The sequence below is a fragment of the Bison bison genome, unplaced genomic scaffold (genome assembly GCF_000754665.1).
Source record: "Bison bison bison isolate TAMUID 2011002044 unplaced genomic scaffold, Bison_UMD1.0 scf7180017864390, whole genome shotgun sequence".
In the NCBI taxonomy this organism is placed as follows: domain Eukaryota; kingdom Metazoa; phylum Chordata; class Mammalia; order Artiodactyla; family Bovidae; genus Bison; species Bison bison.
Genome location: NW_011494962.1, coordinates 8,690,489 through 8,716,801, shown reverse-complemented (window position 1 = coordinate 8,716,801; position 26,313 = coordinate 8,690,489). Strand labels below are relative to the sequence as shown.

Sequence of the window (26,313 nt, the reverse complement as noted above, 5' to 3'; positions counted from 1 at the left end):
AGAACATAAATGAAATGTCTTACCTGGATACTTTCCAGATATGCATAAATTCTAGAAGTTGGTTCAGATAAAACTGACTGTGGTCATCTTCATGCTGTAGATAGCAGGATATATTAATATTTATAGAGTGAAGAGGAATGAATCCCAGATAAAAATAGGTCCGTAACTTCCTGCTGTCATTTTATTCACCTCTTTTGATAACCCTCATTTATCATTTTAATATTTTGTTTTAAAGACCTTAGAAGACACTTCTTAACTGTAGAAGCATTCTTTTCAAAAGTAAAGTGGAAAGCTGCTCTTTGGTTGAGGATAAACCCCAAGGACAGTTGAAAAGCATCACGCCACTACCAAGGTCAAATACAAATTTATCCCAGGAGGAAGGCAATTTTGACACCAGTTCTCCCATGTACGTGTACGTTTTCTTTACATTTAGGCCTTGGATCCATGGCAGCGTAAGACTTGACAGCTTGCCACATTGGCCAGCAGACACAGAACGGAATCCTCCATTTTTCAGATTTTCCATATCTTGCCACTAAACCGTCAGGGTAAGAGAACTTCCCGTCTCATGAACATTGAGCTATGCTAATGAAAGACAACTACTGATAGGTATAAATTGCAGGAGTTATCAGATGGCATTGTATTTTTCTCCCAAGATGAGCAGAAACTACTCATCTTAAAATAGCAGCCCCCTGATCCACATCTCTGCATTCACACAGACGCACTCTCATCTTAACTCCTTGATCAACTCTTCTAAAATGGGCACCTATGAAAACCCTATGCAGGTCTGCAGAGGAAGCAAATATACCCCATCCTCTTTGCACTTTTTCATCACCCAGAGCCGTTAAGTTTTACAGCCCAGTGAGTCCCTTAGTGCCTGGAGTGCATATAATCTTGTATGTCAGTACGCACACAATCTAATTTTAAAACTGCCTGTTAGAGTTTCTGACAGAAAACATCAGAAGGAAAACCTTTACATGGCTTAAGGTCAACGGTAAATCAATTTTTATATTGGGTTGTTTTGTGAGGAAGAGGGAAGAAGCTAAGTAACATGGAAAGAATAAGGTCACTGCTATAAAAAAGGAAGGCTTTGTATTATTAGAAATGCTAAGGAACTTGGCAACATGAGGCTTACTGTATAGGAATTTACATCCAAGGTCTCTGGTTGATGAAATCTGAAAGTGTGATAGTGATTGAGACAATTTCTTTTTCTGCAGTAGATAAAGCTAAAGTTCAGGCATGGAAAGGACAGTAAAAGTGAAGGGAAAAAGAAATTTAAAGTCAAAATACAATAAGATTTGAACTGTAATGTTTGACATTTGCCTTATTTCAGAGACTTCCCTGGTGGCTCAGTTGTAAAGAATCAACCTGCAATGCAGGAGACATGGGAGATGCAGGTTTGATCCCTGGGTCAGGAAAATCCCCTGGAGGAGGAAATGGCAACCCAGTCCAGCATTCTTGCTAGGGAAAGCCCATGGACAGAGGAGCCTGGGGAGCTACAGTCCATAGGGTTGCAAAGAGTTGGACATGACTGAGCACACATGCACTTATTTTAGAAGTTAAAACCAAAGCAGCATGTAAATAATATGACATATTTGCATCTTTCGGTATAGCATAATCATATTCATTTAAAAGCTACTTTACTTGTCTTCCAGAGATACTTTTTGGGGCAGGGGAATTGTCCTTTTTCATACAGTCACTTAAAAGAAAAAAAAATTATCTAAAGGATCTCAAAGAGTTGGAGGGAAGTTTGAGCACGTATCCTTGGAATGTATTGTGCAATTTACTTTTCTGCAAAGCTGAAAGCCATACCTTTGTTTTAGTAAAAACACTAAGGTATTTTTGTTCCGTTTTTTCATACAGAAATCTATTGCTTTAAATATTCTATGAAAGCTTCCTTGAGCTATAAGGAAATCTTAATTTTATGATTAATGTCTACAACGTTGGCAATACTTTTGATCAAACCCAAAAGATGTAAAGGAAGAAAATTTAAAAAAAAGTTTCAGTCATTCGTGTCATTTTTAATAAAGACAGGAATTTAAAAATTTTGAAATCTAGGACGATTTTTAAAGAATATCAACCTGTTTTGTGAATAATCTCTTGGAACATGAATTAAATCATCATATATCAATATAATAGGAGTCAGTTTAAAATAAGAAAGCCATCATCTAAGTTGAATTGAGCTTTGTAATGCTTTTTACACTGAAAATAAACTCTGAAATATCTCCTGAACAGTGTTGGTGTCAGTAAACTTAGTAAAATGATAGTGATCATTATAGTTCCAATATTACATAGAAACAATATTGTCAAGCCACTTTTATGTTAAGTAGAAAGAAAATTTAATTATTCACAATGTTTAGCATACAGCTGAAATTATGAAAATCATAGAGAATTTTGAGATAGAAGACCATTCACCATTCCTTTAGCATAAGTTTATAAAAGAAAAAGAATCATGGGCCATTTATTTTAAATATAGCCATTCAGACCATGAAGAAGGGTTGCAAACTGTTAAACTGTTTCAGTTATATCCAGTTATATTAAATTAATTAACATGCTTATCTAGTCCTGAAAGAAGATTTTATAAAACCAGGCAATTAGTTTTTATTTTCTTCAACTATAAGACTTTCAAGTGAAATTATAATCTAACCTACCTCATGGGTAATAAAAGTTCATAACAAAAAGTGTGATATATCAGAGTGCAACGTATGCATCATGTTGACATAACACACCAGTGTCCAGACTCTAATATTTTCAATATCATGAGTAAGTTTTTGAAATTTATGAATGTCTTAACTAACGTTAGGGTGATCTAATGTTTAAGACTTTGCCTTCCAATGCAGGGGATATCGATTTGATCCCTGATTGGAGAGCTAAGAGCCCACATGACTTGTGACCAAAAAACTGAAGAAACAAAAGTAATGCTGTAACAAATTCAATAAAGTCTTTAAAAATGGTCCACATCAAAAAAATCTTTAGGACTTTCCTAGTGGCTCAGCGGTAAAGAATCCGCATGCCAGTGCAGGAGATGGAGATTTGATCCCTGAACTGGGAAGATCCTGCACACCACAGAGCAACTAAGCCCATGCCCCACAATTACTGAGCCTGTGCTCTAGAGCCTGGGAGCCACAACTGCTGAAGCTGTAATGCCCGAGAGTGCGTGCTCTAGATAATGAGAAGCCTGTGCACCAAAACTAGGGAGTAGCACCCACTTGCTACAGCCGGAGAAAAGCCCACGCAGCAGTGAAAACCCAGCACAACCAAAAATAAATAAATAATATTATTTTTAACAGTTTTAAAAAAGACTACAATATCATATAGTCTAACACGCTATAGTTTTTGCTTTGGTGCTGTTATGAATTGATACATGTACAGCACTAATAACAGTGCCTGACACCTAATATATACTTAATGTGGTTAATTATCATTAAATACCCTGTCATGGCCCAGGCTTTGGGATATGTGGATACAGCTGTGGAAAACAAAACAAAGCCAAAAAAACATAAAGGTAGAATTTTGACTAATTGCTCTGACACCCACATCTAAAACATTTGAATATAGTCCGTAAATTCTCAGTGGAGACTCACTGACTGGTCTCTGCTTACTAGTTCCATGAATGTGACCTAAGAAAGGTCATGAGCTCCTTGGGATTCAGTGTCCCTATTGACACATGGAGTTGTAAGTGGTATATGTAATGTAAATGTTAAAGTTTCAGATATAAAATATGTGTTCAGTACATATTATATCAAAGTAGTGGAGTTATATGCATTTAAGAATAAACCTTGGGGCTTCCCTTGTGGCTCAGATGGTAAAGCATCTGCCTACAATGCAGGAGACTCTGGTTCGATCCCTGGGTTGGGAAGTTCCCTTGGAGAAGGAAATGCCAACCCACTCCAGTATTTTTGCCTGGAAAATCCCATGGATGGAGGAGCCCAGTAGGCTATAGTCCATGGGGTCGCAAAGAGTCAGACACGACTGAGCGACTTCACTTCACTTCACTTCAAGAATAAACCTTAATTTACATGAAACTGAAATATTAGTGGTTTGTGAATTACTACCAGTGACATTCTTTTTAGCAATTATTCAGCTTCTAAATAAGAGTAGGAGTTAGAATTATACATTTTCTCCTCCCCCTGTTGAAATGAAGTATGATAATTTCAGCTTTTTCATCAAAACCAAGGACAATTTGAAGACACTTATGTTTATTAATATTAAGGGTATTAGTTACTTTATAATGCTTATTTGTGGAGATTTCAATGCATAGCCCTGGAGCCGTCAATGCCGTCTGAGTTGGGTATGAATTCCAAAAGATATTTCTAAACAACTCTCTTTTGGCCTCATTATGTTATGTTCCACATAGATATACTGCAAACTAATGCACTACCTGCCACTTTTTATGATGAAGCACCCCAAACTAGAAACAAAAGTCATGCCTTGGAAATCTGTTATCTGAGGTAGATGACAGGGTGATGGGAGTTTTGCTTGAAGCAGGTAATTGGAAGATTCCATAGATAAAAACTGCTAAAATATCAAAGTTTACTGCATATTGTGCAATTTGGGTTTGATGTAACTCAAGACATCACACAGGGAATAAAATTTATATCTAACAGCATGAAGCTGTCACTAAAGCACAGTAATTCCTTTCTAAGGAGTTTTATTATATATATTATAAATATTAATCTGTCCTGATTTAAACTGTGTTGATATCACCATTGTCTTCAAATAGAGCAAGAGTTGTGTTATTTTGCTTCCTTCAATGGTTTCCCCATCACATTTTCTGTCCCATTAATTTACTGGTGGATTCTTGTATGAATATGATAACATTAATAAGTTACTCATAAATGACTTTTCAAGAGACCACTTGATTTATTATACTGAGGTTGCAGTACGCTGTACATATAATTGCTTTAGTCCAAATTGTTAATAGACATATATTTCATTATGTTTAAGTAAATATACTCAAATATTAAGCCATGTAATCCCAAAATGGCAACAATCCATAAGGATGGGAACACTGTCCTTAAAGAACCCATTTGCTAACTGATGCCAATGCTAAGAAAGTCTCACCTTTCGAGATAATGTTCCTGGAGTGTCTCTCTTTTTCTGTAGATGAAGTTGAATAACAGATTTATTTTTCTGAAATACTCTGTGACTTCCCAAATAGTGATCACTGAAAGAGAAAAAAAAATGAACGTAATTATTCTCTTACTATTCCCCCAGTGTATGTTTTCCTCCCTGACTCTATGTCATTTTATTTTAAGAACTTACTCTGATAAAAGTTTAAATATATCTGTAGTTTTCTGTCTTCCTACCTCTCTATCATGGTTTTCCAGGTGGCTCAGTGGTAAAGAATCTGCCTGCCAATGTAGGAGACATGGGTTTGATTCCTGGGTCAGAAAGATCCCTCCTGGAGGAGGAAATGGCAGCCCACTCCAGTATTCTTGCTTGGTAACTCCCTGGACAGAAGAGCCTGGCTACAGTTCATAGAATTGCAAGGAGTAGGACACTGGAATGACTGTGCCTTAACTATCTGTCTATCTGTCTATCTGTCTCTCTATACGTCTATATCTCTATAGACATATAGAGACATGTCTTCTCATATTCAGTTTGAAAGACAAGATATACTTATTTGCAAATTCATTGTTAGAAAAAATGACTAGACACCTTTAGAATGGATATGATAAAGAATCCATATTCAGAGTTAGTTTTATCCGGCCATCTCAAAGCTGACCACAGCATGCTTCTGGGAGGTCTAACTGATGCCACAAAATGTATGAGGGGATCACTGTAACAAGGAAGCAGAGTCGTGTGGTAGGAATATCACAAGTTTAGAGACAGATGTACTAGCTCCTTGACCTTAGGCCAGTTAAACTATCTGAAACACAATATTTTTGTTTTAGAGTTGGGATATTAATGTCTATGTCAAAGGCTTGACAAGCAGATTAAATAAAAAATATTACACATTTCAGACATTTTTAATGATGTAATTGTATTTTGTTTTCCTCCCTTCCTTGCTTCCTTCCTTCCATCCTTCCTTCCTCTCTCTCTCTCTCTCTCTCTCTCTAAATATTTCCTAATCATAGGTGAAATAATGAACAAAACAACCTATTGCTATCCATCAGTTCATTCAGTCGCTCAGTCATCTCCAACTCGTATAGGGCTCTTATATTGTTCCTTGGATTGTTTCTACTGTGAATTTAGACATAAGACATGGCCAGTGTATTCCCTGAGTTTCTGGAATCATTGATTTCTGCCTTCCTCCAAGGGCTATTCTCATATTCTATTACATATACTCAGGTTCCTCTTTTCAATTCCTCCAACCCCAACTCTTTTTTTTTTTTTTTCATGCTTCAGTTCAGTTCAGTTCAGTCGCTCAGTGGTGTCCCACTCTTTGCAACCCCATGAATCGCAGCATGCCAGGCCTTCCTGTCCATCACCAACTCCCGGAGTTCACTCAGACTCATGTCCATCGAGTCAGTGATATCATCCAGCCATCTCATCCTCTGTCGTCCCCTTCTCCTCCTGCCCCCAGTCCCTCCCAGCATTAGAGTCTTTTCCAATGAGTCAACTCTTCGCATGAGGTGGCCAAAGTACTGGAGTTTCAGCTTCAGCATCATTCCCTCCAAAGAAATCCCAGAGCTGATCTCCTACCAAGGGACTCTCAAGAGTCTTATCCAACACTGCAGTTCAAAAGCATCAATTCTTCAGCACTCATCTTCCTTCACAGTCCAACTGTCACATCATACATGACCACTGGAAAAACCATAGCCTTGACTAGACAGACCTTTGCTGGCAAAGTAATGTCTCTGCTTTTCAATATACTATCTAGGTTGGTCATAACTTTTCTTCCAAGGAGTAAGCGTCTTTTAATTTCATGGCTGCAGTCACCATCTGCAGTGATTTTGGACCCCTCCACAAATAAAGTATGTCACTGTTTCCACTGTTTCCCTATCTATTTCATGCTTAGAGTTCTGAAATTCCTCTGAAGTTCCTCTTCCTATTTTGGGAACCACTTTAAGAGTGGTGACCCATCTTGCTTTCAAAGCTTCCTTTCCTCAGTATGTTGAAGTCTGGACCCTGGATCCCAGTGCAGTGAATTCAGCCTCAGATATGGCTACTGCTTTCTTGAACTGCCTATTTCACCCACTTGTATATATGTCCCGGAGAAGCAATGGCACCCCACTCCAGTACTCTTGCCTGGAAAATCCCATGGACAGAGGAACCTGGTGGGCTTCAGTCCATGGGGTCGCAAAGAGTGGGACACGACTGAGCAACTTCACTTTCCCTTTTCACTTTAATGCATTGTAGAAGGAAATGGCAACCCACTCCAGTGTTCTTGCCTTGAGAATCCCAGGGATGGGGTAGCCTGATGGGCTGCTGTCTATGGGGTCTCACAGAGTCGGACACGACTGAAGCGACTTAGCAGTACATACGTCCCTCACTAGGGTTGCCAGATAAAATAGATGACCAATAAACATGAATTTCAGATAACAATGAATAAACATTTTTAGTCTAAGTATGTTTCAAACATACACTAAGAAAAATGGAAATTTTTGAAATTTGAATTTAACTGAAAATTCTGTATATTATTTGCTAAATGTGTCAGTTCAACCCCCTTCTAAAAGTCAGCCCTAGTTCTTCCCTTATCTTTGCCTCAAGTGTGGTGAGGAGAGGGGTAAGATCTGGGTAATTTTCAGATTTTGGGAGGAATTTTTTTCCCCTATAAATTTTCTTTTGTTTTTTAAAAAAGTTATGTTATAGGAATATATTCTCAGGGAAAACATTTGAATTATACTAAATTGTGCACAATAAAAAAGACCTTAAAATTATCCTCTTTCCTTTTGTCCAAAGCAATAGTTAACAAGAGTTTATTGCACTTAAAAAAAAAGAAAGAAAATAGGCTGAGATAAATGATCAAGCACACATACATTTATGTTAAAAATAAGATCATTTTTATTTTAGCTGGGTCTCTAACTTGTAGCTAAATTTCTTTAATTTATTTTTGGACTCTGCCTTTTTTGTTTCTGGCATGTCACATGGTACTCAGGATCTTAATTTCCCAATCTGGGAATCAAACTCATGCCCCCTGCAGTGGAAGCACAGAGTACCAAGCAATGGAACGTCAAGGAATTCCTGAGACTTTGCTTCTTGATCAGAAAATTTAAACTATTCTCTTCATAGCAATACCATCTACTGTGTTATTATAGGTTTATATTAAACATATTTGTTTTAAAATTTTTCCCATTATTCTTTGGGATTATTTGAACCCTGAGTCTCTTTTCCCTCTATCTTTAGAGGCTTAGAAGACATAAATAATTTTAATCTTCTACTGGTTATCTATTTTTTTAGTAATACGTATCTTAAATCTTTTCCACTTCAACATCAATTTAATCATTATTTATATCACATTCTCAAATAAATCTTTGAGCTTAATATGACTTCATTTCTATTTCATAATATACAGTTGCCCAAGAAGAGATAATTTCAATTTTTTTCCAGATTATTTTATAATTTATTGGATGCAATAAAAATATAGTAGATCAGTTGATCCAAAAAGTTAGAAATGGGAATTATAAAAAAGATAATACAGTTTATTTTTAAACTAAAAATAGTTAAATAGCCTCTCAGTAACCAAAGTCTTGATGCTAGAATAAAGTTGGTGATATAGGATGAAGCATCTGTTGATTACAATTTTGTGTCTTCTGGCATAAAACAAATCTATAATTATCTTTAATTTTCAGCTCCAGCTTCCAACTTGAATGGAGAATTGATTTAGATTCCTGTGCTTATTATTATAATCTTTTGAAGTTGTTTTCTCCACACTTAATTCAGTAGTAGTGGTTTTAATGATCTATCTGGAATGTATTTGTTGAGTAAAGAGGGATTTACAGATCCAATTTTAGACATTTTTATCAATATAACAACAATTTGCCCAAATATTCTTAAATTAACAAGGACATTTTTTTTTCATCTCTGACCTTTTGTATTTAACACATGAACAATTTTCATAAATATCCAATGTTTCTGTACTCTAAATACTTCATGAATCCATATATTTATTCCTGTCCAGTACCAAATTGCTTCAATTATTTAATTTTCTATCATATTTTGAAGTTTGGAAATAAGGCACAACCCTGCGTCCAAGCAGTGGCGGCTGCGCCAGAGGGCCTAGAGGAGCTACTCCACGTTCAAGGTCAAGACAGGCGGCTGTGAGGAGATAGCCCTCATCCAAGGTAAGGACAGCGGCTGTGCTTTGGTGGAGCAGCCATGAAGAGATACACCATGTCCAAGGTAAGAGAAACCTAAGTAAGATGATAGGTGTTGCGAGAGGGCACCAGAGGGCAGACACACTGAAACCATAATCACAGAAAACTAGCCAATCTGATCACACAAACCACAGCCTTGATTAACTCAATGAAACTAAGCCATGCCGTGTGGGGCCACCTAAGATGGGAGGGTCATGGTGGAGAGGTCTGACAGAATGTGTTCCACTGGAGAAGGGAATAGAAAACCACTTCAGTATTCTTGCCTTGAAAACCCCATGAACAGTATGAAAAGGCAAAGAGATAGGACACTGAGAGATGAACTCCCCAGGTCGGTAGGTGCCCAATGTGCTACTGGAGATCAGTGGAGAAATAACTCCAGAAAGAATGAAGGGATGGAACCAAATCAAAAACAAGACCCAGTTGTGGATGAGACTGGTGATAGAAGCAAGGTTCAATGCTGTAAAGAGCAATATTGCATAGGAACCTGGAATGTTAGGCCCATGAGTCAAGGCAAATTGGAAGTGTTCAAACAGGAGATGGCAAGAGTGAATGTCGACATTCTAGGAATCAGCGAACTAAAATGGACCGGAATGGGTGAATTTAACTCAGATAACCGTTATATCTACTACAGTGGCCAGGAATCCCTTAGAAGAAATGGAGTAGCCATCATAGTCAACAAAAGAGTCTGAAATGCAGTTCAGTTCAGTTCAGTCACTCAGTCGAGTGTGACTCTGCGACCCCATGAATCGCAGCACGCCAGGGCTCCCTGTCCATCACCAACTCCCGGAGTTCACTCAGACTCACGTCCATCGAGTCAGCAATGCCATCCAGCCATCTCATCCTCTGTGGCCCCCTTCTCCTCCTGCACCCAATCCCTCCCAGCATCAGAGTCTTTTCCAATGAGTCAACTCTTCACATGAGGTGGCCAAAGTACTGAAATGCAGTACTTGGATGCAATCTCAAAAACGTCAGAGTTATCTCTGTTTGTTTCCAAGGCAAACCATTCAATATCGCGGTAATCCACGCCTATGCCCCAACCAGTAATGCTGAAGAAGCTGAAGTTGAACGATTCTATGAAGATCTACAGGACCTTTTAGAACTAATACCCAAAAAAGATGTCCTTTTCATTATAGGGGACTGGAATGCAAAAGTAGGAAGTCAAGAAACACCTGGAGTAACAGACAAATTTAGCCTTGGAGTACGGAATGAAGCAGGGCAAAGGCTAATAGAGTTTTGCCATAAGAATGCACTGGTCAAAAGAGCCACTGATGTATGGAACAGTCTTATGGACTCTGTGGGAGAGGGAGAGGGTGGGAAGATTTGGGAAAATGGCATTGAAACATGTAAAATATCATGTATGAAAAGAGATGCCAGTCCGGGTTCAATGCACAATACTGGATGCTTGGGGCTAGTGCACTGGGACGACCCAGAGGGATGGTATGGGGAGGGAGGAGGAAGGAGGGTTCAGGATGGGGAGCACATGTATACCTGTGATGGATTTATTTTGATATTTGGCAAAACTAATACAATTATGTAAAGTTTAAAAATAAAATAAAATAAAAAAAAGAATGCACTGGTCATAACAAACACCCTCTTCCAACAACACGAGAAAAGACTCTACACATGGACATCACCAGATGGTCAACACCGAAATCAGATTGATTATATTCTTTGGAGCCAAAGATGGAGAAGCTCTATACAGTCAGCAAAAACAAGACCAGGAGCTGACTGTGGCTCAGATCATGAACTCCTTATTGCCAAATTCAGACTTAAATTGAAGAAAGTGGGAAAACAACTAGACCATTCAATTCAGTTCGGTTCAGTTCAGTCGCTCAGTCATGTCCTACTCCTTGCGACCCCATGAATCAGCACGTCAGGCCTCCCTGTCCATCACCAACTCCCAGAGTTCACTCAGACTCATGTCCATTGAGTCAATGATGCCATCCAGCCATCTCAGCCTCTGTGGTTCCCTTCTTCTCCTGCCCCCAATCCCTCCCAGCATCAGAGTCTTTTCCAATGAGTCAACTCTTTGCATGAGGTGGCCAAAGTACTGGAGTTTCAGCTTTAGCATCATTCCTTCCAAAGAAATCCCAGGACTGATCTCCTTCAGAATGGACTGGTTGGATCTCCTTACAGTCCAAGGGACTCTCAAGAGTCTTCTCCAACACCACAGTTCAAAAGCATCAATTCTTCAGCGCTCAGTCTTCTTCACAGTCCAACTCACACATCCATACACGACCACAGGAAAAACCATAGCCTTGACTAGACGGACCTTTGCTGGCAAAGTAATGTCTCTGCTTTTCAATATGTTATCTAGGTTGGCCATAACTTTTCTTCCAAGGAGTAGCATCTTTTACTTTCATGGCTGCACTCACCATTCAGATATGACCTAAATCAAATCCCTTATGATAATACAGTGGAAATGAGAAATAGCCTTAAGGGACTAGACCTGATAGACTGCCTGATGAATTATGGAGGGAGGTTCATGACATTGTACAGGAGACAGGGATCAAGACCATCCCCATGGAAAAGAAATGCAAAACAAGCAAAATGGCTGTCTGAGGAGGCCTTACAAATAGCTGTGAAAAGAAGAGAAGCAAAAGCAAAGGAAAAAAGGAAAGATACAAGCATCTGAATGCAGAGTTCCAAAGAATAGCAAGGAGAGATAAGAAAGCCTTCCTCAACGATGAATATAAAGAAAAAGAGGAAAACAACAGAATAGGAAAGACTAGAGATCTCTTCAAGAAAATCAGAGATACCAAGGGAACATTTCATGCAAAGATGGGCTCGATAAAGGACAGAAATGGTATGGACCTAACAGAAGCAGAAGATATTAAGAAAAAGTGGCAAGAATAAACAAAAGAACTGTACAAAAAAGAGCTTCACGATCCAGATAATCACGATGGTGTGGTCACTCATATAGAGCCAGACATCCTGGAATGTGAAGTCAAGTGGGCCTTAGAAATCATCACTACGAACAAAGCTAGTGGATGTGATGGAATTCCAGTTGAGCTATTTCAAATCCTGAAGGATGATGTTGTGAAAGTGCTGCACTCAATATGCCAGCAAATTTGGAAAACTCAGCAGTGACCACAGGACTGGAAAAGGTCAGTTTTCATTCCGATTCCAAAGAAAGGCAATGCTAAGGAATGCTCAAACTACCGCACAATTGCACTCATCTCACATTCTAGTAAAGTAATGCTCAAAATTCTTGAAGCCAGGCTTCAGCAGTACATGAACTGTGAACTTCTAGATGTTCGAGCTGGTATTAGAAAAGGCAGAGTAAACAGAGATCAAATTGCTAACATCGGCTGGATCATTGAAAAAGCAAGAGAGTTCCACAAAAACATCTATTTCTGCTTTATTGACTAATTCCAAAGCCTTTGACTGTGTGGATCACAATAAACTGTGGAAAATTCTGAAAGAGATGGGAATACCAGACCACCTGACCTGCCTCTTGAGAAACCTGTATGCAGGTCAGGAAGCAACAGTTAAAACTGGACATGGAACAACAGACTGGTTCCAAATAGGAAAAGGAGTACGTCAAGGCTGTATATTGTCACCTGATTATTTAACTTCTATGCAGAGTACATCATGAGAAACGCTGGGCTGGAAGAAGCACAAGCTGGAATCAAGATTGCTGGGAGAAATATCAATCACCTCAGATATGCAGATGACACCACCCTTATGGCAGAAAGTGAAGAGGAACTAAAGAGCCTCTTGATGAAAGTGAAAGAGGAGAGTGAAAAATTTGGCTTAAAGCTCAACATTCAGAAAACAAAGATCATGGCATCTGATCCCATCACTTCATGGGAAATTGATGGGGAAACACTGGAAACAGTGTCAGACTTTTTTTATTTTTTGAGTCCCAAAATCACTGCAGATGGTGATTGCAGCTATGAAATGAAAAGATGCTTACTCCTTAGAAAGAAAGTTATGACCAATCTAGATAGCATATTAAAAAACAGAGATATTACCTTGCCAACAAAGGTCCGTCTAGTCAAGGCTATGGTTTTTCCAGTGGTCATATATGTGTGTGAGAGTTGGACTCTGAAGAAAGCTGAGCGCTGAAGAATTGATGCTTTTGAACTGTGGTGTTGGAGAAGACTCTTGAGAGTCACTTGGACTGCAAGGAGATCCAAGCAATCCATCCTAAAGGAGATTAGTCCTGGGTGTTCATTGGAAGGACTGATGCTGAAGCTGAAACTCCAATACTTTGGCTACCTCATGGGAAGAGTTGACTCATTGGAAAAGACTCTGATGCTGGGAGGGATTGGGGGCAGGAGGAGAAGGGGACGACAGAGAATGAGATGGCTGGATGGCATTACGGACTCAATGCACATGAGTGTGGGTAAACTCCAGGAGTTGGTGCTGGACAGGGAGGCCTGGCATGCTGCGATTGATGGGGTTGCAAAGAATCTGACACGACTGAACTGAACTGAACTAATAATTTAAAAAAATTATATTATCTTTCCATGATTTCTCCTTCAGAACAATTTTGAAATTATGTGGTATATTAAAAAGAAATTCTAATATAGTGTTGACTTATATTTCATTTTTGGAATTTATAAAAAGTTTGGCCTTTTTATAACATTGAATTCTTTCAAGGAAAGTGTATTTCTACTTGCATTCTGATTCTCTTCTATACCCTTGAGTAAAATGATAGTTTTCTTCCAAGTAGGTTTTACAAGTATGCCTTTTGCAAGTATTTTATAGTTTCTGTTCTATTACAAATCAAAATTTTTTTCAATAATATTTATTAGTTGAATTTACTTGTTGATTTTTCTTATGGAATCCTGTTGTAATACCTGAAAGTTTTTCAATTGATTTTTTTGGATTTTCTAAGTAGAAAGCCATATACTTTTAAAATAATTGCAATTTTATTACCTTCCAAAAGCAAAAAGTTTCCTTTTGATTTTTTATTCTATTGTGATGGCTAGGATGCTTGGCAGACTTTTGGGTAGTAGTAATGAAAGTAGATATCCTTCTCTTTTTCTTGACTGTATGGAGAATGCATCAGATGGTTAACAGATAACAGATTTGCTGCATTCCTGGTCTATACTTTTGTTGCCTATTTTGTTATTTTTTTTTAATTATGAAAAGGTTCAAATTTTATTAATGAGTTTTTTTTTGCATTTACTGAGTACATCATATTGAGAGGATCTTTTTTTCCTTGAATGTAGTAATATATTAATTGTATCAATAGACTTTTTCTATGTATGGTTATCTTTACATCTTGGGTAGATTTAATTTTCAATTTTTAAAGTTTCTTTTTGTATATAGCAAAATCTAAATTGGCCTATAATCTTTGTGTTAATATTTATTTGTTTTAGACGTTACAATTAATCTATCTTTATAAAGTGCATGCATCTTATTCTCTGTCCTGGCACAGTTTATATAATTGAGAATTATCTATTCCCCCAAGGTTTGGTGCAATTTGCTTAAAACTACATTTTCTACTCCCCACTGTTCTTTGTTCTGTTTCACATTTATACTTCTCCTTGAGCTAATTTTGAAAATTCATGATTCCTTAGGAAATTATCTATTTTTTATAAAGTTATCAAACAAATGTCCCAAGTGCCTTCTATTTTAAAAATCTTTTGACATTTACCTGGGAGCTGTACAATCCCCTTGCGATCTTTCTGTCCTTTCCAGCTTATCACTCTTTCTTGTTTTACCAGAAGTTTTTTTATTAATATTTTTTTCCTGTCCTTTCACGAGACTTTTGGTGGGCTGCTGGGTAGATTTGCATTTTCACTCTAATGTATTAATCCAGTTCTGAATATAAATAATTATTTTAATTATGGGAATGCTTTTACATGAGAAGAGAGCTCAAAAACTGGAAAGGAAGTAGTTTTCTGGTCCAGCTCTTTCATTTGCAATTAAAGACGCTGAGTTCAACAATCTAAGATCAGAAATTAGAACATAAATATTTGGAGTAAATATAGCATGCATGAAGTTTATTTATAGAGTTAAGCTTTCCTGTTATAATGTGATATATATGCTTCTTCTTATAAAATGGGGTGGGGGAATTAAGGTGTTTTGCAAACTTTGGGCTAAAAATAAAACATCTCATGGGAAAATAGGACTGGAAGAGACCACTCAAATCAATACAGGTCTACGCAGAGTTCACGTGTTTTTGTGCATTCACACAGAGACACCTTAGTACAGAACACTAGCACAATCTTAAAAAGACACATTTAATTTCAAAAATTAAAAAAAAAATATATATATAGTAAAATAGACCTGGCTTTTAAAAATATCTTTGACTTGGTGAGAGAATATATAGAAAACCTTGATGCTGCTGAATATAGAGATGAGGGCAAAATGTACAACAGTTGTGGAGAATTCTTCAATAAGCATTTTCAAGACTGTGAAATCAAGCTGAGGGGGGAAAATGCATGTTTTCTGGGTGAAGAGTCACAGTCACTGGTACAGTATTGTCACTCTCAGCAGCTTTATGTATACTTTGCATTCATCTACTGTTACTTAGGAGAACAAAACATTACAAATATGACCGAAAAATTTCCCTGTATGTAAAGGTGACTTGTCTGAATAAACTAATTCATGTTACAGAAATATGTCATATTGCTGAAGAATTTGGAGAAGGAAATGACCACCCACTCCAGTATTCTTGCCTGGAGAATCCTGTGGACAGAGGAGCCTGGTGGGCTCCTGTCCAATAGGGTCACACAGAGTCGGACATGACTGAAGCGACTTAGCATGTATGCATGCACTGGAGAAGGAAATGGCGACCCACTCCAGTATTCTTGCCTGGAGAATCCCAGGGACAGAGGAGCCTGGTGGGCTGCCATCTATGGGGTCGAACAGAGTTGGACACGAATGAACTGACTTAGCAGCAACAGCAGCTGAAGAATTTGTATTTGGTACTTCTTTTGGGGCTGCCATGTTTAAAATACTAAATAGTCTTTTTATGTATGTTAACAATACTAAAAACTATTACTGCACTCAGTAGTTGATGTAATTTTTACATGTTTCTTTCAATAATGAATGACCTTATTTAGTTTAAGTTCTTTTTTTGGGGAATTGCTTTCAAATGAAGGTATATATAGAGTATTCTCATACTGGGACATTTGTTCTAGTACAGGTACTAGCTAGAATCAAATTCAAGTTTGTATATATTATTTTTATTAATTTTTAAACTCAGCAGTGGCCACAGGACTGGAAAAGGTCAGTTTTCATTCCAATCCCAAAGAAAGGCAATGCCAAAGAATGCTCAAACTACTGCACAATTGCACTCATCTCACACGCTAGTAAAGTAATGCTCAAAATTCTCCAAGCCAGGCTTCAGCAATCTGTGAACCATGAACTCTCAGATATTCAAGCTGGTTTTAGAAAATGCAGAGGAACCAGAGATCAAATTGCTAACATTCGGTGGATCATTGAAAAAGCAAGAGAATTCCACAAAAACATCTATTTCTGCTTTATTGACTATGCCAAAGCCTTTGACTGTATGGATCACAATAAACTGTGGAAAATTCTGAAAGAGATGGGGATACCAGACCACCTGACCTGCCTCTTGAGAAACCTGTATGCAGGTCAGGAAGCAACAGTTAGAACTGGACATGGAATAATAGACTGGTTCCAAGTAGGAAAGGAAAAGGAGTACATCAAGGCTGTATATTGTCACCCTGCTTATGTAACTTATATGCAGAGTACATCATGAGAAACGCTGGGCTGGAAGAAGCACAAGCTAGAATCAAGATTGCTGGGAGAAATATCAGTAACCTCAGATATGCAGATGACACCACCCTTATGGCAGAAAGTGAAGAAGAACTAAAGAGCCTCTTGAGTAAAGTCAAAGAGGAGAATGAAAAAGTTGGTTTATAGCTCAACATTCAGAAAACTAAGATCATGGCATTGGTCCCATCACTAGATGACAAATAGATGGGGAAACAGTGGAAACAGTGTCAGACTTTATTTTTGGGGGCTCCAAAATCACTGCAGATGGTGACTGCAGCCATGAAATTAAAATACTCTTACTCCATGGAAAGAAACTTGTGACCAACCTACACAGCATATTAAAAAGCAGAGACATTATCTTGTCAACAAAGTCCATCTAATCAAGGCTATGGTTTTTCCAGTTGTCATGCATGGATGTGAGAGTTGGACTATAAACAAAGCTGAGCACCAAAGAACTGATGCTTTTGAACTGTGGTGTTGGAGAAGACTCTTGAATGTCCCTTGGACTGCAAGGAGATCCAACCTAGGGGAGATCAGTCCTGGGTGTTCATTGGAAGGACTGATATTGAAGCTGAAACTCCAATACTTGGCCACCTGATGCAAAGAGCTGACTCATTTGAAAAGACCCTGATGTTGGGAAAGATTGAAGGCAGGAGAATAAGGGGATGGCAGAGGATGAGATGGTTGGATGGCATCACTGACTCAATAGACATGAGTTTGGGTAAACTCCGGGAGTTGGTGATGGACAGAGAGGCCTGACGTGCTGCGGTTCACCGGGTCGCCAAGAGTCAGACACGACTGAGTGACTGAACTGAACTTGACTGAACCGTTTATTAAAGATAGCAACCAAAGTTCATTATAAAATGTTTGGAAGGGTACTTCTAAGGATATTCAAAACTAAATAGAAGTAACTTAGAATACTCTTAATGGATGGTTTATTAAAAAAACATGTTTTCATTATTTTGTGAGACCTCTCAAAGTGATGACATGTTCTTTCTGTGCTCTGACATGGTTCTGTGATTTTACGAGGAAAGCAAAGTACGTAAAAGAGAAATGCACTTTAATCTATTTTTTTTTTTTTTTTTTTTTTTTTTGCTCAAAGTAAGTCTCAAAAATTATAAGAGACTAAATTACAGTACTATAATTCTTAGGCTGTTCTGAATGTGCTGAAACTAATCAATTTGTTCAAGTTTGCTAAACAAAACCTTTAATTTTATTGAGAATAAAAAGACTCATTTTCTCCCCCAGGAATATAGGCAACTGGGCTTTTACTGCTAATGAGTATAATCTATTACCTTAAACTTTATACAGTATTACCTAGTCTTTTTTCCCTGCTAATTAATAGTTTGATTTTTATTTGAATTAAAGGGAACTCCAACTTTTAATCAAATGTTTAAAGAGTAAATTAATACTAATTGTAATGGAACTAGCTAAAACATTTTTTAAATAGAAGTTTTCTTAAGATTATTTAAAAATTCTACTTAGATTTAATTTTTGAAGAGGACTTTCTTAATCTTATCAAAGGAATTCAACATTTTGTTTCCTGGGAGAGGTCAGAAGAGAGAAAAGGGACTCCATAGTAGATAACCAGATCAGACTAATGAATGCTAGTGATGAATCAAGAGGTAGATATTATTTCTTAATTTGATTTAAAACGATGGCAGTTTCAAGGCAAGACTTAATTAATTAACATAAGCTTTCTTTTTCTTTTCTTATATATTTTTAGTACTCTGAGTTCTTGAAATCAAGTCAGTTAAATAGTAAAGAAAAGTTTTGTCATATCTTGTTTAAATCCAGGACTCAAAACTTGGTCATAACTGCAAGCAGTAGGTCCAAGCACAATTTCAAGGAAGACTGTTCACTCTCCTTATGTAGCACTTGTGGTTCACTATTAAAAATGTAGTCATGATATATTTAACAGAAACATTTAGGTGCAGCAAATTTTATTTTTTCACACAGAAGTTCATAAGGAAAATTGCTTTTTAAGTTGAATTAGAAAGCAAGCCAGCAAGACTTTTGAGAAAAGAATTTGCTCAAATCACATAGATTAGGAGTAAGAAACAAAAACCTGCACTCTGCAATTGTCAGGCTTTTAGATAATAAAGGAAAGATGATGAAGTAGAATTATACTTCATATATTATTGAGATATATCCATGTCTCTGTATCTATCTATTTATCTTATCTATATGTGTATCTAAACTTCATGTGAGTCTAGGTGAAGGTATAACAAGGTTTACTATCTGGAAATAAAGCAGATACAGGAACATTCTAGGAAACAGTCTTTCTGTCCCTAGGTCTTTTATCTGTGCTGTACCTCACAGAAAAGACAAGGTATTATCATCCCTGACCTCAATACTGCCACTGCATAAGTCCCAGAGGTTCTGTCTACTGGTTAAGACCATGAGAAATAGGGAAATGAGATTACCAAGACACTTCTACTGTGGTAGTTAACTTGGTGGCTAAAACCAGGAAAGTAATGGAAGTTGCTAATATTTTTATTATTTTTCTGTTTAATTTATTTTGACTTTAATTAGCTCATTCAGTATCCATACTTCATATTGCTCACAACTTTGTTCTACACTACCAACAGCCTATGTTACAATTGATAAAGTTCCAATGCTTTCATTTGCTCTTTGCTCCTGATTTAAAAACTTTGTGAGGCAGTTTTTGAGGAGTATGATACTTGATGCAACTCTCTTTGATGTTAACTGAAGTACCTGGTAAGAATAGCATGATAGCCATGTGTAAGAGGTCAGGAGCCATCTCATTTGAGAAGAGTTCTGGAGATGAGTTAGTAGAGTGAGTTACTGGATTCTTAAAAGTGCTTCCCAAGAGAAGGAGTGCCAGAGCAAGATTCAACAGAGTGAAAATGCAATACTTTAACTGACAGAAGAGTTTGTCATATACTAGGTTATGATAAGTGGTAAATGGCTGTAAAAATAAGATAGCTGACTTATTAAAATGGGAATTGTGACTTGCTAGGAAAATTATCTCATTTTTCAATATGTTATGAAGTATAACATTTTGTTTTATTGATTAAATTCAGTATGTGTGCAAGACACTGGTTTTAAAAATGTGTACTTTAGGTGGCGGTCCTAAGATGGCAGAGGGATAGGATGGGGAGACCACTTTCTCCCCTAAAAATTCATTGAAAGATCATTTGAACGCTGAACAAATTTCACAAAACAACTTCTGAATGCTGGCAGAGGGCACAAGGCACCCGGAAAGGCAGCCCATTGTCTTCGAAAGGAGGTAGGACAAAATATAAAAGATAAAAAGAGAGACAAAAGGGTTAGGAATGGAGACCTGTCCCAGGGGAGGGAGTCGTGAAGGAGGATAAGTTTCCAAACACCAGCAAACCCTCTCACTGGTGGGTCTATAAGGAGTTTTGGAATCTCAGAGGGCAACATAACTGGGAGGAAAAAAAAAAAAATCCCATAGACTACACACCTAACTGCAACTCCCAGTGGAGAAGTAGCCCAGAAGCCCAGATGAACGCATCCACCACCAGCAAGCAGAGGCTGAACAGGGAGGCGCGGGTTGCATTCCACAGGGTAAGGACAGGGCCTGAATGCCCTGAGGACAATCTGAGGAAGCTAATGTGAGATAGCAACCCAAACTGTGGGATAGCCAGAGAGAGAGGAAAAAAAAAGAAAGAGAGAGAGAACTTTCCCATGAAAAGCTCTAACCTAAGGCACTGCTGGGAGCCTCACAGAACAAAGGACTGAGCGAATACCAGAGGAGAGCTAGGACACTGCAGACCGGCCCATCCGCCACCAGAGGCAGAGAGGCAGGCGGGTGACAGCTAGAGCTGGAAGGCGAAGGGCAATCTCTACCACAGAGACGACATCCTCTACCAAACTGCGAGCAGACTCCCAGTTGCTAACCAAGTCTTACTGGGATTCTGGACAGGTGACATCTGCCAGGAGGGCCACAGCCAGAGGTCAGCTCTCCAGAGGAGACACATGGCACACCTGAGAGGGCGCTCCCTCTGCGCACCCAGGAAACGAGCGCTGGGACCGGGGAGGTTATAAGATGCACTGCCCACCTGAGGAGAGTGTGCTTACCAAGCACCTGGTTACCTGAGCTGCTCGGACCTGGGAAGGGCACAAAACTCAGGCCCAACTGAGTCTGTGCCTTTGTGGAGTATCTGAGAACCTGAACCTGAGTGCCTTAGACCTGGGAAGTGCCCGCAACCCAGGGCCTGCTTTAGACAGTTCCCCTGTAGATCAACCTGGAGCCTGAGCAGTGTAGACCAGGAAAGCACACATGCCATGAGCAGGGGCAAACCCAGTGTGAGGCCCAGACACTGTGAGTACTCCCCACACATGCCAGTGATATTTGTTTGCAGTGTTCCTCTCTCCCCCCAGCACAACTGAACAAGTGAGCCTAAATAAGTGACTTTCTCCCCCTTGTATCAGGGTGGAAATTAGGCACTGAAGAGACTTGCAAACAGAGGAAGCCAAAGTAAACAAAGAAGAGGGAACTGCTTTGGAAGTGACAGGTGCAACAGATTAAATCCTTGTAGTTAGCACTGACTACATTGGAAGCAGCCTATAGACCTTGAGAAGAAGTATAAGCTGGAACAAGGAACTATTTGAAACTGAACTGATCCATACTGCCCTCAACGGCTCCAGAGAAATTCCTAGATATATTTTATTATTATCATTAAAGTTTTTTTTTAATTTTTAAGTTCTTTATTGCTCCTTTAATTTTTGTTTTTATAACCTACTATTACCTTGCAAAAAAAAAAACCTATTTTTAAAGCAAATTTCATACTTTTTTAAAAAATAATTTTTTTGATTTTTAAAAAAATATTTTTGAGAGTTTAACCTCTACTCTAGATTTTTAATCTTTGCTTTTTGGTATTTGTTATCAATTCTGTACCTTTAAGAATCCAATCTTTAGTACCCTTTTTACTTAGGAGTGTGATTACGGGCTTGATTGCCCTCCTCCTCTTTTGATTCTCCTTTTCTCCCCCACATCACCTCTATCTTCTCCCTCCCCCTTGTCTTCCCTACCCAACTCTATGAATCTGTTTGGGTATTCTGGGCTCTGGAGAACACTTAAGGAACTGATTACTGGCCAGATCAGTCTCTATCCTTTTGATTCCTCCTCTTCTCCTTGGGGTCACCTCTCTCTCCTTCCTCCCTATGTCCTTCTCTATGTAACTCTGTGAACCTCTCTGGGAGTTCCAGACTGTGTAGAGCACACAGGGAATTGTTTACTGGCTAGATTGCTCTTGCCCCTTTTGATTCCCCCTCTTCTCCTCCTGGTCACTTCTATCTCCCTCCTCCCTCTTCTCTTCTCCATATAACTCAGTGAACCTCTCTGGGTGTCCCTCACTGTGGATAATCTTTTCTCCATTAACCTAGATGTTTTATCATCAGTGTGGTATTGATGGAGAAGTCTTGAGGCTACTGTAAGAATAATACTGAAAACCAGAGGCAGGAGGCTTAAATCCAAAACTTGAGAACACCAGAAAACTCCTGACTCCAGGGAACATTAATTGACAAGAGCTCATCCAAAAGCCTCCATACCTACACTGAAACCAAACTCCACCAAAAGCCAACAAGTTTCAGAGCAAGACATACCAAGCTAATTCTCCAACAACGCAGGAACATAACCCTAAGCATTAAAATACAGGTGGCCAAAAGTCACACCAAACCCACAGACACCCCAAAACTCAGTACTGGACACTTCATTGCACTCCATAGAGAAGAGATCCAGCTCCACTCACCAGAACACTGATGCAAGCTTCCCTAATCAGGAAACCTTGACAAGCCACTTGTTCAACCCCACCCACAGGGAGGAACCACCACAATAAAGAGGAACCACAAATTTCCAGCATACAGAAAGGCCACCCCAAACACAGCAATCTAAACAAGATGAAAGGCAGAGAAATATTCAGCAGGTAAAGGAATATGATAAATGTTCACCAAACCAAACAAAAGAGGAGGAGATAGGGACTCTACCTGAAAAATAATTCAGAATAATGATAGTAAAAATGATCCAAAATCTTGAAAACAAAATGGAGTTACAGATAAATACTCTGGAGACAAGGACTGAGAAGATGCAAGAAAAGTTTAGCAAGGACCTAGAAGAAATAAAAAAGAGTCAGTCAATAATGAATAATGCAATAACTGAGGCCAAAAACACTCTGGAGGGAACCAACAGTAGAATAATGGAGGCAGACAATAGGATAAGTGAGGTGGAATATAGAATGGTGGAAATAAATGAAGCAGAGAGGAAAAAAGAAAAAAATTAAAAGAAATAAGGACAACCTCAGAGACTTCTGGGACGATGTCAAATACCCCAACATTCGAATCATAGATGTCCCAGAAGAAGACAAAAATAAAGGCCATGAGAAAATACTTGAGGAGATACTTGAAATACTTGAAATGCTTGAAAACATCCCTAAAGTGGGGAAGAAATAGCCACCCAAGTCCAAGAAACCCAGAGAGTCCTAAACAGGATAAACCCAAGGCAAAACACATATTAATCAAATTAACGAAGATTGAACACAAAGAACAAATATTAAAAGCAGCAAGGGAAAAACAACAAATAACACACAAGGGGATTCCCATAAGGATATCAGCTGATCTTTGAATAGAAACTCTTCAGGCCAGAAGGGAATGGCAGGACATACTTAAAGTGATGAAAGAGAAAAACCTACAGTGCAGATTACTGTACCCAGCAAGGATCTCATTCAAATATGAAGGAGAAATGAAAAACTTTACAGACAAGCAAAAGCTGAGAAAATTCAGCACCACCAAACCAGCTGTTCAACAAATGCTAAAGGATCTTCTCTAGGCAGGAAAAACAGAAAAGGTGTATAAACTCGAACCAAAAGCAAAAAAGTAAATGGCAACTGGATCATACTTATCAATAATTACCTTAAATGTAAATGGGTTGAATTCCCCAATCAAAAGTCAAAAACTGGCTGAATGGATACAAAAACAAGACCCTTATATATGCTGTCTACAAGAGACCCACCTTAAAACAAGGTACACATACAGACTGAAAGTGAAGGGCTGGAAAAATATATTTCACACAAATGGAGACCAGAAGAAAGCAGGAGTAGCAATACTCATTGGAGAAGGCAATGGCAACCCACTCCAGTACTCTTTTGCCTGGAAAATCCCATGGACAGAGGAGCCTGGTAGGCTTCAGTCCATGGGGTCACTAAGAGTTGGACACAACTAAACGAATTCACTTTGACTTTTCACTTTCATGCATTGGAGAAGGAAATGGCAACCCACTCCAGTATTTCTTCCTTCCAAAGAAATCCCAGGGCTGATCTCCTTCAGAATGGACTGGTTGGATCTCCTTGCAGTCCAAGGGACTCTCAAGAGTCTTCTCCAACACCACAGTTCAAAAGCATCAATTCTTTGGTGCTCAGCTTTCTTCACAGTCCAACTCTCACATCCATACATGGGATTCAGTAAACTCTATGCTAAGGGGAAGGTTCATCGCAATACAAGCTTACCTCAAGGAACAAGAGAAAAGCCAAATAACTAACCTAACTCTACACCTAAAGCAACTAGGAAAAGAAGAAATGAGGAACTCCAGGGTTAGCAGAAAGAAAGAAATCATAAAAATTAGGGCAGAAATAAATGAAAAAGAAACAAAGGAGACCATAGCAAAAATCAACAAAGCTAAAAGCTGATTCTTTGAGAAGATAAATAAAATAGACAAACCACTAGCCAGACTCATCAAGAAAAAAAGAGGAAAGAATCGAATCAAAATATTAGAAATGAAAATGGAGAAAGCACAACAGACAACACAGAAATACAAAGTATCATAAGAGACTATTATCAGCAATTATATGCCAATAAAATGGACAACTTAGAAAAAATGTACAAATTCTTAGAAAAGTATAACTTTCAAAAACTGAACCAGGAAGAAATAGAAAATCTTAATAGACCCATCACAATCACAGAAATTGAACTGTAATCAGAAATCTTCCAGCAAACAAAAGCCCAGGACCAGATGGCTTCACAGCTGAATTCTACCAAAAATGTGATGAAGAGCTAAGACTTATCCTACTCAAACTCTTCCAGAAAATTGCAGAGGAAGGTAAATTCCAAAACTCATTCTATGAGGCCACCATCACCCTGCTACCAAAACCAGACAAAGATGTCACACAAAAAAGAAAACTACAGGACAATATCACTGATGAACATAGATGCAAAAATCCTTAACAAAATTCTAGCAAACAGAATCCAACAACATATTAAAAAGATCATACATCATGACCAAATGGGCTCTATCCCAGGGATGCAGGGATTCTTCAATATTCACAAATCAATCAATGTGATACACCATTTTAACAAATTAAAAGATAAAAACCATATGATTATCTCAATAGATGCAGAGAAAGCCTTTGACAAAATTCAACATCTATTTATGATAAAACCCTCCAGAATGCAAGGATAGAAGGAACATACCTCAACATAATAAAAACCATATATGATAAACTCATAGCAAACATTTTCCTCAATGGTGAAAATTTGAAAGCATTTCCCCTAAAATCAGGAACAAGACAAGGGTGCCAATTATCACCACTACTGTTCAACATAGTTTTGAAAGTTTTAGCCATAGCAATCAAAGAAGAAAAAGAAATAAAAGGAATCCAGACTGGAAAAGAAGAAGTAAAACTCTCAGTGTTTGCAGATGACATGATCCTCTACATAGAAAACCCTAAAGACTCCACCAGAAATTCCTAGAGCTAATCAGTGAATATCATAAAGTTGCAGGATATAAAATCAACACACAGAAATCCCTTGCATTCCTATACACTAACAATGAGAAAACAGAAAGATAAATTAAGGAAACAATTCCATTCACCATTACAACAAAAAGAATAACATACTTAGGAATAAATCAACCTAAAGAAACAAGAGACCTATATATAGAAACCTATAAAACACTGATGAAAGAAATCAAAGATGACACAAATAGATGGAGAAATATATCGTGTTCATGGATCAGAAGAATCAATATAGTGAAAAATGAGTATACTACCCAAAGCAATCTATAGATTCAGTGCAATCCCTATGAAGCTACCAGCAGTATTTTTCAGAAAACTAGACAAATAATTTCACAATTTGTATGGAAATACAAAAAACCTGGAATAGCCAAAGCAATCTTGAGAAAGAAGAATGGACCTGGAGGAATCAACCTGCCTGACTTCAGGCTATACAACAAAGCTACAGTCATCAAGACAGTATGGTACTGGCACAAAGACAGAAACATAGATCAATGGAACAAAATAGAAAGCCCAGAGATAAATCCACACATCTATGGACACCTTATATTTGATAAAGGAGGCAAGAATATACAATG

At 38.2% G+C, this 26,313-nt stretch overlaps 1 protein-coding gene across 4 annotated transcripts in view; it reads right to left on the bottom strand.

Annotated features, from left to right (window-relative positions):
- The window catches only part of PIK3C2G (phosphatidylinositol-4-phosphate 3-kinase, catalytic subunit type 2 gamma), a 306,650-nt gene that overhangs the window by 227,051 nt on the left and 53,286 nt on the right, over positions 1-26,313 (bottom strand). For 3 of the 4 annotated variants that reach the window (XM_010858753.1, XM_010858756.1, XM_010858754.1), the window contains 2 exons: positions 5,062-5,164; positions 24-94 (listed from right to left, as the gene is read on the bottom strand). In XM_010858753.1, the coding sequence (XP_010857055.1) occupies positions 24-94; positions 5,062-5,164 (174 nt within the window). The remainder of the gene's footprint in view (positions 1-23; positions 95-5,061; positions 5,165-26,313) is intronic. The other variant, XM_010858757.1, reaches the window with a different exon arrangement.